Consider the following 14,030-nt stretch of genomic DNA (forward strand, 5'->3'; position numbering starts at 1 on the left):
TGAACTTAGATTCAATCATATTTCATTACTAAGCAATGAGAGCTGCAATTAATAATCCTAAGTGTTGAGAAAAACAAAAATAACTAAAAAAGCGGCAAAAATCAAAACTTAAATAAAACATATAATTTCAAGAGCCATTAAAGCATTAGCTGCCGGTTAGGGAACTCCAGCAATTCTAAATAGCCACATTTAAAATACATATTTATCAGTTTAATAAAACTAAACAAAAGCAGGAAAAGAAGGTAAATTGACGCACGTGATAAAAACCTCCTTATTTGAAAAACAGTTCAACTTTGGATTGTAAAAAAGATAGGACAACTCCTGAAGTACAACAAGGTATTGAACTAATTAAAATCCAAAAAAAAACGACAATTGTCATCAACATCAACGTCAGACAATAAACAAAGCACATCATATTTTATCCGCAAAAAAAAGATAATTAAAGAACTTCCTCTTCCAAAAATTATTTAACTATTAATAAATTTAATTTATCAAAATCAAGAAAAGCAATAATTTACATAAATATATACACTGAAACTCAGTCTGTAGAAAGAGTACCCTCTAAAACAATCTTGTTGAAATTAAACAAAGTTTTTGTGACCAAGCGATGAGGCCACAAAAAATCCTAATAATTTTTCAGAAGGTTAAAAGATGTGAAATTTTAAAAATGGGACTTAATAATCAGACAAAAAAACCCTAAGATGCGGGTCCAAACATAAAAAATTGTAGTAATAATTTTAAAGCAACTTGTTCAAACTCCAGCAATTTTAAATAGCCACATTTAAAATACATACTTATCAAATTAATAAAACTAAACAAACAGGAAAAGAAGGTAAATTGACGCATGTGAAAAAAAAACCACGTAATTCGAAAAATTGTTCAACTTTGGATCGAAAAAAAGATAGGACAACTTCTAAAGTACAACCAAAGGTATTGAACTAATTAAAGACCAAAAAATCAAAAAATGTCAGCAACATGAACAACAGACGGTAAACAAAGCAAAGGATATTTTTTGATTTTTCATCCGCAAAAAAAGCAACAAGATAATTAAAGAGCTTTTTCTTCCAAAAAAATTAATTATAAACTAAATTTATCAAAATCAAGAAAAGCAATAATTTAGATAAATAAATACACTGAAACTCTGTCCGTAGAATGAGTACACACTGCAACAATCTTGTGGAAACTAAACACTGTTTTTGGGACCAAGCGATGAGGCCACAAAAAAATCCTAATAATTTTTCAGAAAGTCACTAAAAGATGTCAATTTTTTAAAAATGGGACATAATAATCAGACAAAAATACCTGTAGGATGTGGGCCCAAAATTAAAAAACTGTAGTAATAATTTTAAAACTTGTTCGAAGTTCATGGAAAGCAGTGGCTACGAACTGAAATAAAGAGCACAAATAATTAAGCTTCATAAGCAACAGATGAACGATTTCGCATCTGGGCAATATTGAGTATTTAATATTGAGTATATGTATTTAAGACGAGTAAATCATTAAACAAAAAGAAGTACAACACAATTCTGATGACAAACAGTGATAGAGGCATGAAAACTAATAGCTATGACCTTGAACTTAGATTCAATCATGTTTCATCACTAAGCAATGAGAGCTGCAATTAATAATCCTAAATGTTGAGGAAAACAAAAATAACTAAAAAAGCGGCAAAAATCAAAACTTAAATAAAACATATAAATTCAAGAGCCATTAAAGCATTAGCTGCCGGTTAGGGAACTCCAGCAATTCTAAATAGCCACATTTAAAATACATACTTATCAGTTTAATAAAACTAAACAAAAGCAGGAAAAGAAGGTAAATTGACGCACGTGAAAAAAACCACGTAATTAGAAAAACAGTTCAACTTTGGATCGAAAAAAAGACAGGACAACTCCTAAAGTACAACCAAAGGTATTAAACTAATTAAAGACCAAAAAATCAGAAAAAATGTCAGCAACATGAACATCAGACGGTAAACAAAGCCGTGGATATTTTATCCGCAAAAAAACAACATAATTAAAGAGCTTCTTCTTCCAAAAAATAATTATAAACTAAATTTATCAAAATCAAGAAAAGCAATAATTTAGATAAATACATACACTGAAACTCTGTCCGTAGAATGAGTACACACTGCAACAATCTTGGAAACTAAACACTGTTTTTGGGACCAAGCGATGAGGCCACAAAAAAATCCTAATAATTTTTCAGAAAGTCACTAAAAGATGTCAATTTTTTTTTAAATGGGACATAATAATCAGACAAAAATACCTTTAGGATGTGGGCCAAAAATTAAAAAACTGTAGTAATAATTTTAAAACTTGTTCGAACTTCATGGAAAGCAGTGGCTACGAACTGAAATAAAGAGCACCAATAATTAAGCTTCATAAGCAACAGATGACGGATTTCACATCTGGGCAATATTGAGTGTGAAAGTCAGAGCAAGCATCAATCTTGAACACAAAACTTTAAACAGATCAACCTAATCACCGTTTACAGCTATGAAACATGTATTTAAGACGAGTAAATCATTAAACAACAAGAAGTACAACACAATTCTGATGACAAACAGTGATAGAGGCATGAAAACTAATAGCTATGACCTTGAACTTAGATTCAATCATATTTCATTACTAAGCAATGAGAGCTGCAATTAATAATCCTAAGTGTTGAGGAAAACAAAAATAACTAAAAAAGAGGCAAAAATCAAAACTTAAATAAAACATATGACATAAATTCAGCCATTAAAGCATTAGCTGCCGGTGAGGGAACTCCAGCAATTCTAAATAGCCACATTTAAAATACATTATTATCGGTTTAATAAAACTAAACAAAAACAGGAAAAGAATGTAAATTGACGAATGTGAAAAAAACCTCCTAATTCGAAAAACTGTTCAACTTTGGATTGTAAAAAAGTTAGGACAATTTCTGAAGTACAACTCAAGGTATTGAACTATTTAAAATCCAAAAAAAATCTAAAATTGTCATCAACATCAACGTCAGACGATAAACAAAGCACATCATATTTTATCCGCAAAAAAAGATAATTAAAGAACTTCCTCTTCCAAAAATTATTCAAATATAAATTTAATTTATCAAAATCAAGAAAAGCAATAATTTACATAAATATATACACTGAAACTCTGTCTGTAGAAAGAGTACCCAATAAAACAATCTTGTTGAAATTAAACAGTTTTTGGGACCAAGCGATGAGGCCACAAAAATCCTAATAATATTTCAGAAGGTTAAAAGATGTGAATTTTAAAAAAATGGGACTTAATAATCAGACAAAAAAACCCCTAAGATGCGGGCCCAAACATAAAAAAACTGTAGTCATAATTTTAAAGCAACTTAATTGAACTTCATGGAAAACATTGGCTACGAACTGAAATAAAAAGTACCAATAATTAAGCTTCATAAGCAACAGATATATGAGTTCACGTCTGGGCATTATTGAGTGTGAACGTCAGAGCAAGCATCACCATTGAACGAAAAACTTTAAGCAGATCAACCTAATCACCGTTTACAGCTATGATACATGTCCTTAAGTCGAGTGAACCATTAAACAATAAAAAGTACAACATGCAAAATTCGAAAAATCCAAATAAAAACTGATGACAAACAATGTCAAAGGCATGAAAACTAAAATCTATGACCTTGAACTTAGATTCAATCAAGCTTCATCACTAAGCAATGAGAGCTGCAATTAATAACACTAAGTGATGAGGAAAACAAAAATAAATAAAAAAGCGGCAAATATCAAAAACTAAACAAAACTTATGACAATAAATTCAAGAGCCATTAAAGCATTAGCTGCCATTTCGGGAACTCCGGAAATTGTAAACAACCATATTTAGATTACATACTTATAAAATTAATAAAACTAATCAAAAACAGGAAAAGAATGTAAATTAACGCATTTGAAAAGAACCTCCTAATTCGAAAAACAGTTCAACTTTGGATTGTAAAAAAGTTAGGACAATTTCTGAAGTAAAACTCAAGCTATTGAACTATTTAAAATCCAAAAAAAATCTAAAATTGTCATCAACATCAACGTCAGACGATAAACAAAGCACATCATATTTTATCCGCAAAAAAAGATAATTAAAGAACTTCCTCTTCCAAAAATTATTCAAATATAAATTTAATTTATCAAAATCAAGAAAAGCAATAATTTACATAAATATATACACTGAAACTCTGTCTGTAGAAAGAGTACCCAATAAAACAATCTTGTTGAAATTAAACAGTTTTTGGGACCAAGCGATGAGGCCACAAAAATCCTAATAATATTTCAGAAGGTTAAAAGATGTGAATTTTAAAAAAATGGGACTTAATAATCAGACAAAAAAACCCCTAAGATGCGGGCCCAAACATAAAAAAACTGTAGTCATAATTTTAAAGCAACTTAATTGAACTTCATGGAAAACATTGGCTACGAACTGAAATAAAAAGTACCAATAATTAAGCTTCATAAGCAACAGATATATGAGTTCACGTCTGGGCATTATTGAGTGTGAACGTCAGAGCAAGCATCACCATTGAACGAAAAACTTTAAGCAGATCAACCTAATCACCGTTTACAGCTATGATACATGTCCTTAAGTCGAGTGAACCATTAAACAATAAAAAGTACAACATGCAAAATTCGAAAAATCCAAATAAAAACTGATGACAAACAATGTCAAAGGCATGAAAACTAAAATCTATGACCTTGAACTTAGATTCAATCAAGCTTCATCACTAAGCAATGAGAGCTGCAATTAATAACACTAAGTGATGAGGAAAACAAAAATAAATAAAAAAGCGGCAAATATCAAAAACTAAACAAAACTTATGACAATAAATTCAAGAGCCATTAAAGCATTAGCTGCCATTTCGGGAACTCCGGAAATTGTAAACAACCATATTTAGATTACATACTTATAAAATTAATAAAACTAATCAAAAACAGGAAAAGAATGTAAATTAACGCATTTGAAAAGAACCTCCTAATTCGAAAAACAGTTCAACTTTGGATTGTAAAAAAGTTAGGACAATTTCTGAAGTAAAACTCAAGCTATTGAACTAAATAAAAACAAAAAAATCGAAAATTGTCAGCAACATCAACATCAGACGATAAAAAAACCACATCATATTTTATCCGCAAAAAAAACAAAGCTAATTAAAGAACTTCCTCTTACAAAATTTATTTAATTATTAATAGATTTAACTTATCAAAATCAAAAAAGCAATAATTTACATAAATATATACACTGAAACTCTGTCTGTAGAAAGAGTACACACTAAAACAATCTTGTGGAAATTAGACAATGTTTTTGGGACCAAGCGATGAGGCCAGAAAAATCCTAATAATTTTTCAGAAAGTTATAAAAAGATGTCAATTTTTAAAAAATGGGACATAATAATCAGACAAAAATACCTTTAGGATGTGGGCCCAAATTTAAAAAACTAGTAGTAATTTTAAAACTTGTTCGAACTTCATGGAAAGCAGTGGCTACGAACTGAAACAAAGAGCACCAATAATTAAGCTTCATAAGCAACAGATGAATGATTTCACATCTGGGCAATATCGAGTGTGAAACTCAGAGCAAGCATCACTCTTGAACACAAAACTTTAAACAGATCAACCTAATAACCGTTTACAGCTATGAAACATGTATTTAAGACGAGTAAATCATTAAACAACAAGAAGCACAACACAATTCTGATGACAAACAGTGATAGAGGCATGAAAACTAATAGATATGACCTTGAACTTAGATTCAATCATGTTTCATCACTAAGCAATGAGAGCTGCAATTAATAATCCTAAGTGTTGAGGAAAACAAAAATAACTAAAAAAGCGGCAAAAATCAAAACTTAAATAAAACATATAATTTCAAGAGCCATTAAAGCATTAGCTGCCGGTTAGGGAACTCCAGCAATTCTAAATAGCCACATTTAAAATACATATTTATCAGTTTAATAAAACTAAACAAAAGCAGGAAAAGAAGGTAAATTGACGCACGTGATAAAAACCTCCTTATTTGAAAAACAGTTCAACTTTGGATTGTAAAAAAGATAGGACAACTCCTGAAGTACAACAAGGTATTGAACTAATTAAAATCCAAAAAAAACGACAATTGTCATCAACATCAACGTCAGACAATAAACAAAGCACATCATATTTTATCCGCAAAAAAAAGATAATTAAAGAACTTCCTCTTCCAAAAATTATTTAACTATTAATAAATTTAATTTATCAAAATCAAGAAAAGCAATAATTTACATAAATATATACACTGACACTCTGTCTGTAGAAAGAGTACACACTAAAACAATCTTGTGGAAATTAGACAATGTTTTTGGGACCAAGCGATGAGGCCAGAAAAATCCTAATAATTTTTCAGAAAGTTATAAAAAGATGTCATTTTTTTAAAAAAAATTGGACTTATTAATCAGACAAAAATACCTTTAAGATGTGGGCCCAAACTTTAGAAATTGCAGTAATACCAATAAAACAACTTGTTCGAATTTCATAGAAAGCATTGGCAACGAACGGAAAAAAAACTACCAATACTTAAGCTTCATAAGCAACAGATGGATGATTTCACATCTGGGCAATATTGAAAATTATCACTAACGTTTGAAAATAATTTGTGAAAACATAGTTTAAACCCATAACCTGCAATTGAAAACATAGTTGTTAGATTGCCAGAAAATAGCCGAGAGAGCTTCGTAAATCTGCAGTATAAAACAAAAGTAAAAAAGACAGAGAAAAAATTGATTCCTTCATTAAAGGATGAGATGTTATATTTTGATTAAGAATCTTCGTTATTGCTGCCTGTAATAGCTGCTCTAAAAACCTTCATTTAGAGTGACACACATTTACTTAAACTTATCTCTTTGAATTAAAGTAAAGAAAAGTCAACTTCAAAATGAGGGAGTCATTTTTGAGAGCTAGGGAGACATGTGACCAAAAACTTAATCAGCCGAATGAACAAAAAACTCGCCCCATCAACAGTGATAAATGACGTCACGCACGAATTTCAGTTGAAATTGCATGAACGAATTAACAAAAGCAGATGTGAAGAGGTGGTGACGTCATATGGTCGTATCAAAAATCTTGACGAAATAAAAAAAAACATAGCAGGACAAGTTCTGACGTTGAATTCAAAGAATTTTCAATGAATAAACAAAAGACTAGACCTAGAAGGGACTATGATTGAATTCGGAAAACCATTTCCAAAAAAAACAGATCCAAGAACTGAAAAAAAATCAATGTCAAATTGACGCAGGTGAACGAAAAACCACTAAAGAGAAATGGAAATTTAGTTCAAATAAAAAACTAGGCCTAGAATGAACTATGAATGGACTAGAAAAAACCATATAGAAAAAAGTCCGATCCAAAAAACCGAAAAAAAACTGTAAAAATCAAAGTGAAATTGCCACATGTGAACAAAAAAAACACTAGAGAGAAAGCGAATTTTTGTTCATCACCGTTTTCTCACTCTGCTTCAAAAAATTTTCACGAGCAAAAAATTTTCACGCCGCAAAACCGCTCGCTTTTTCGCTCCTTTTCCAGTTTCGGCGTGACCAAAATCACCACTCCAATTTGACTTCAAAAATCATGAAAATGCGTGAACAGATCTTTAAAAAAAATGACAGTGCCTCAATACAATTCAAATTCTTTGAATTGTAAAAAGGAGAGCACCTGAATAATAGCCGTTGAGAGGCTGAAGGCGGCTATTAAAAAGGGTGATTCGAAAAAGTATCATTTTTGAACATTACTCGCTTTTTGCTCCTTTGGCTACTACAGCGGCATTAAAATAATCACTCCCATTTGACGGAAAAATATAGCCAAAAATAAGGAAAATTCGGATCTTTTCCGTTTATGCCCCCCCAAGCTTAGCGGCTGCGTATCATTTGCACACCCCCAACGCACATGCCATATAATTTATAAAATAATTTACCATGTAATGGCACGCTCTCTGTAAATGGGGGTGTATAACGTACTGGGGGGGGGCAGGAACGGAAAAGATCCGAATTTTCCTTATTTTTGGCTATATTTTTCCGTCAAATGGGAGTGATTATTTTAATGCCGCTGTAGTAGCCAAAGGAGCAAAAAGCGAGTAGGTTTCAAGAATGATTCTTTTTCGAATCACCCTTTTTAATAGCCGCTTTCAGCCTCTCAACGGCTATTATTCAGGTGCTCTCCTTTTTACAATTCAAAGAATTTGAATTGTATTGGGGCACTGTCATTTTTTTAAAGATCTGTTCACGCATTTTCATGATTTTTGAAGTGAAATTGGAGTGGTGATTTTGGTCACGCCGAAACTGGAAAAGGAGCGAAAAAGCGAGCGGTAATTCGATTACTTTTTCAGATAGTACTAGTACACGTAGAAGCGAAGTACTAGTACACGTAGAAGCGAAGTACTAGTACACGTAGAAGCCAAAGTAACGCAACAGAGACTAGAGAATTGCTCACACAGCATACGGCAAATGCCCTTATAAGCTCAGAGGCCCCTCTAATATTAAAAAAAGAATGAAAAACAAATGAAATCTCAATTTCCAAAATTCTCAATATTTGTCAAAGTTTCTCCATTTTTGTCAAAAATTTCAAGAAAAAAAAACAAATAGCACATTCAATTTCTAATTTTAAAAAAGCCTCGGTGCCTTAGGCTTCAATTCGGAAAACAATATACGCAATGACATAATGCAATGGTTAAAAGATCGCTAAAAATCCAAAAGACATAAATTTTTTGCTTTTTCACAAGAACCTATGAACAAAAACAATTTTTCTTTGCTCTTCGAATTTGTTGACTGCAAAAACTTTTTCTTTTCAAACTTTATTAACTAACTGAACTTCCGGTTCTTTTATCGCTCACTTATCAAAAGAACAGAAAACCATAACAACGCGTCGAGTAGTAAAAAGACAGCACACCAATACAATCCGAATTCTTTAGATTGTAAAAATAAGAGACCGCCTAAAAACAGACACTGAGAGGCTGACGGCGGTTAATAACTATAACCTCCCTTCATGTGACAGAAAGTTCACTTACCCCGTAGAAGAGATATCAAAGAAGGTCCATAAGCCCAGAATAAAATTCCAGCAAAAAAGCACGTCAAACCAAATAATAGAAGGGGTTTGGTTTTAAAAGATACAATTTTCATAGCAACCACTCAGCCAGCATTTACACACTATCTACATATCGTATCTCTGAAAATGGAATATTTTTCTATTCAGATATTCAATGCAACCATAATCAGATCTATTGTTTCGACCCCAGTGCTTTTCATGACCACTTACAAATTAAATGTTGTTATATAGGACGTTGGTAAAACAATAGCACGTTCACCGGGGGTCACCAAAATTAAATACCAACTTACATGGGGGAACACAGAATAGGTCCAAAATATAATTACACAATTACAGATAACCCTCACTATCTACATTGCGTGTCTCCCCTCACGTATCTACATTGCGTAGTGCAAATTTTATCGGTAAGCAAATGCGGTTGCAGAAGAGTGAGTCAGATTTTTGGTACCGAGCCTGTCACCTTGCAAATCTGTTCAATGATTATTTCAAATATGATATCCTCCTTGATCGAGAGCACAAAAGCAAACTCCTGGAACTCTACAATCGGTTCTTCATACTCCGCTACAACGAATCAGACCCTTGCACTTGGCGTCTCTTGTGTGGCTGCAATAACTGTAGAGACTTGAAGAAACTCATCTTTACGTAAATAACAATAAATTTTGAACAACTCATTAACCGGGTTTTATGCGAACCCGTGGATTACTTTATCCTAAATCCTTTGTTATTATTATTATTATTCTTACTTAATTTTGGATATTTTCTGTTATAGCCCCCCCACGCATTTTTGCACCCCCGATAACACGTTTTTAAGCATACTGATATACATAAAACAACATAGTGCACATCTACTACATACAAACACAGAGAAGGATTCAAATACATACTTATAAAATAACTTCAGAATTTACGACACATTCAAGATCTACCTTGTGGTGATCATCAACCAAATACCAGACAATTCCAGCGAATAAACATAAAACAAACAAAAAAAACAAATGAAAAATATTATAAATAAGCAGATGAGATTTCAAATATTATCTGTAAAATCACAAATATGGCTATAGATAGTTTAAACAAGAAGCTTTTTATGAATTATACTGAATTACTTCTGTAGGCATTATTCAGAAGTCAACTCTTTTACTTGGACCTTTTTCATCAATTGCAATCCGGTAGAAGATAAATCAGTCAACCAATTATCTTAGACGCCTCGGAACCTATCCTAGTTCATGGAAAATAGGAGCAGTTAGCCCAATTTTTAAGAAAAAAGGATCAAGAGCAGATGAATAATAGCCGTTGAGAGGCTGAAGGCGGCTATTAAAAAGGGTGATTCGAAAAAGTATCATTCTTGAACATTACTCGCTTTTTGCTCCTTTGGCTACTACAGCGGCATTAAAATAATCACTCCCATTTGACGGAAAAATATAGCCAAAAATAAGGAAAATTCGGATCTTTTCCGTTTATGCCCCCCCAAGCTTAGCGGCTGCGTATCATTTGCACACCCCCAACGCACATGCCATATAATTTATAAAATAATTTACCATGTAATGGCACGCTCTCTGTAAATGGGGGTGTATAACGTACTGGGGGGGGCAGGAACGGAAAAGATCCGAATTTTCCTTATTTTTGGCTATATTTTTCCGTCAAATGGGAGTGATTATTTTAATGCCGCTGTAGTAGCCAAAGGAGCAAAAAGCGAGTAGGGTTCAAGAATGATTCTTTTTCGAATCACCCTTTTTAATAGCCGCTTTCAGCCTCTCAACGGCTATTATTCAGGTGCTCTCCTTTTTACAATTCAAAGAATTTGAATTGTATTGGGGCACTGTCATTTTTTTAAAGATCTGTTCACGCATTTTCATGATTTTTGAAGTGAAATTGGAGTGGTGATTTTGGTCACGCCGAAACTGGAAAAGGAGCGAAAAAGCGAGCGGTAATTCGATTACTTTTTCAGATAGTACTAGTACACGTAGAAGCGAAGTACTAGTACACGTAGAAGCGAAGTACTAGTACACGTAGAAGCCAAAGTAACGCAACAGAGACTAGAGAATTGCTCACACAGCATACGGCAAATGCCCTTATAAGCTCAGAGGCCCCTCTAATATTAAAAAAAGAATGAAAAACAAATGAAATCTCAATTTCCAAAATTCTCAATATTTGTCAAAGTTTCTCCATTTTTGTCAAAAATTTCAAGAAAAAAAAAACAAATAGCACATTCAATTTCTAATTTTAAAAAAGCCTCGGTGCCTTAGGCTTCAATTCGGAAAACAATATACGCAATGACATAATGCAATGGTTAAAAGATCGCTAAAAATCCAAAAGACATAAATTTTTTGCTTTTTCACAAGAACCTATGAACAAAAACAATTTTTCTTTGCTCTTCGAATTTGTTGACTGCAAAAACTTTTTCTTTTCAAACTTTATTAACTAACTGAACTTCCGGTTCTTTTATCGCTCACTTATCAAAAGAACAGAAAACCATAACAACGCGTCGAGTAGTAAAAAGACAGCACACCAATACAATCCGAATTCTTTAGATTGTAAAAATAAGAGACCGCCTAAAAACAGACACTGAGAGGCTGACGGCGGTTAATAACTATAACCTCCCTTCATGTGACAGAAAGTTCACTTACCCCGTAGAAGAGATATCAAAGAAGGTCCATAAGCCCAGAATAAAATTCCAGCAAAAAAGCACGTCAAACCAAATAATAGAAGGGGTTTGGTTTTAAAAGATACAATTTTCATAGCAACCACTCAGCCAGCATTTACACACTATCTACATATCGTATCTCTGAAAATGGAATATTTTTCTATTCAGATATTCAATGCAACCATAATCAGATCTATTGTTTCGACCCCAGTGCTTTTCATGACCACTTACAAATTAAATGTTGTTATATAGGACGTTGGTAAAACAATAGCACGTTCACCGGGGGTCACCAAAATTAAATACCAACTTACATGGGGGAACACAGAATAGGTCCAAAATATAATTACACAATTACAGATAACCCTCACTATCTACATTGCGTGTCTCCCCTCACGTATCTACATTGCGTAGTGCAAATTTTATCGGTAAGCAAATGCGGTTGCAGAAGAGTGAGTCAGATTTTTGGTACCGAGCCTGTCACCTTGCAAATCTGTTCAATGATTATTTCAAATATGATATCCTCCTTGATCGAGAGCAAAAAAGCAAACTCTTGGAACTCTACAATCGGTTCTTCATATTCCGCTACAACGAATCAGACCCTTGCACTTGGCGTCTCTTGTGTGGCTGCAATAACTGTAGAGACTTGAAGAAACTCATCTTTACGTAAATAACAATAAATTTTGAACAACTCATTAACCGGGTTTTATGCGAACCCGTGGATTACTTTATCCTAAATCCTTTGTTATTATTATTATTATTCTTACTTAATTTTGGATATTTTCTGTTATAGCCCCCCACGCATTTTTGCACCCCCGATAACACGTTTTTAAGCATACTGATATACATAAAACAACATAGTGCACATCTACTACATACAAACACAGAGAAGGATTCAAATACATACTTATAAAATAACTTCAGAATTTACGACACATTCAAGATCTACCTTGTGGTGATCATCAACCAAATACCAGACAATTCCAGCGAATAAACATAAAACAAACAAAAAAAACAGATGAAAAATATTATAAATAAGCAGATGAGATTTCAAATATTATCTGTAAAATCACAAATATGGCTATAGATAGTTGAAACAAGAAGCTTTTTATGAATTATACTGAATTACTTCTGTAGGCATTATTCAGAAGTCAACTCTTTTACTTGGACCTTTTTCATCAATTGCAATCCGGTAGAAGATAAATCAGTCAACCAATTATCTTAGACGCCTCGGAACCTATCCTAGTTCATGGAAAATAGGAGCAGTTAGCCCAATTTTTAAGAAAAAAGGATCAAGAGCAGATGTGGTAAACTATCGTCCTGTAACACTATTATGCATTATCTCGAAAGTTCAAGAAAAATTATTTTATGACTCAATTGTTCATTTTTTCAAAGGACTCAAAACCGATTCGCAGTACGGTTTCTGTGAAAGAAAATCAGTTATTCATCACATGAACATAAATTTTCATATCCAGTACATAAATTTTAATATCAAGTCCGGTGTTGGGTCAATGGTCGCTGGAACAATCGAGAACCGTGGAGGACCTTCGAAGTACTTTGAACGGCAGCCTCATTTGGAAGGAGCCTCACGTAGAATTGCGGACTCCTGAAGCCAATAAATACTCCCACCAAATTAAAGAAACATATCTCCTGACGGTTACTACAAAACTAAATCTATATAAGAGTACGCTTAATCAAATAATCATATATGGATCTAACTGTTATATGCCTTCAAAGCCTGACATGCGACTCTAAGAAAAATGGACTAACTCTTAAGTTAGTCCTTTTATAAATATATATATATGAATATTATTATACATGAATATATATATAAATAATACGTCTGTGGAAGAAAAAATAATAAATAATAATAATGATAACAATAATAATAATAATAATAATAATAAAAATAATAATAATAATAATAATAATAATAATAATAATAATAATAAAATTAATAATAATAAGGTAAAAAAAATAATAAAAACAATAATAATAATAATAATAATAATAATAATAATAATAAAAATAATACTAATAATACTAATAATAATAATGATAATAATAATACTAACACTAATAATAATAATAATAATAATAATAATAATAATAATAATAATAATAATAATAATAATAAAAATAATAATAATAATAATAATAAAAATAATAATAATAATAACAATAATTATAATAATATTATTAATAATAATTATAATAAAAGGTTTTTAAAACCTAGTGCCACAAGGCTGAAGCGTAAACGACAATTACCACAAATCTCAAATGCAACTTCACAGAGAGTTCTTGGAATAA

The 14,030-nt window shown here is 32.0% G+C and overlaps 1 protein-coding gene across 2 annotated transcripts in view; it reads right to left on the minus strand.

Moving 5' to 3' along the window:
- LOC142345648 (mannosyl-oligosaccharide 1,2-alpha-mannosidase IA-like) overlaps positions 1-9,220 on the minus strand; it is a 62,791-nt gene extending 53,571 nt beyond the window's left edge. For both annotated transcript variants that reach the window (XM_075397826.1, XM_075397825.1), the window contains exon 1: positions 9,042-9,220. In XM_075397826.1, coding sequence (XP_075253941.1) covers positions 9,042-9,153 — 112 coding nt within the window. In that variant the 5' untranslated portion in view covers positions 9,154-9,220. The remainder of the gene's footprint in view (positions 1-9,041) is intronic.
- Between the last annotated feature and the right edge of the window lie 4,810 nt (positions 9,221-14,030).

This window comes from Convolutriloba macropyga, chromosome 9 (genome assembly GCF_964194025.1).
Source record: "Convolutriloba macropyga chromosome 9, txConMacr16.3, whole genome shotgun sequence".
Lineage (NCBI taxonomy): Eukaryota > Metazoa > Xenacoelomorpha > Acoela > Convolutidae > Convolutriloba > Convolutriloba macropyga.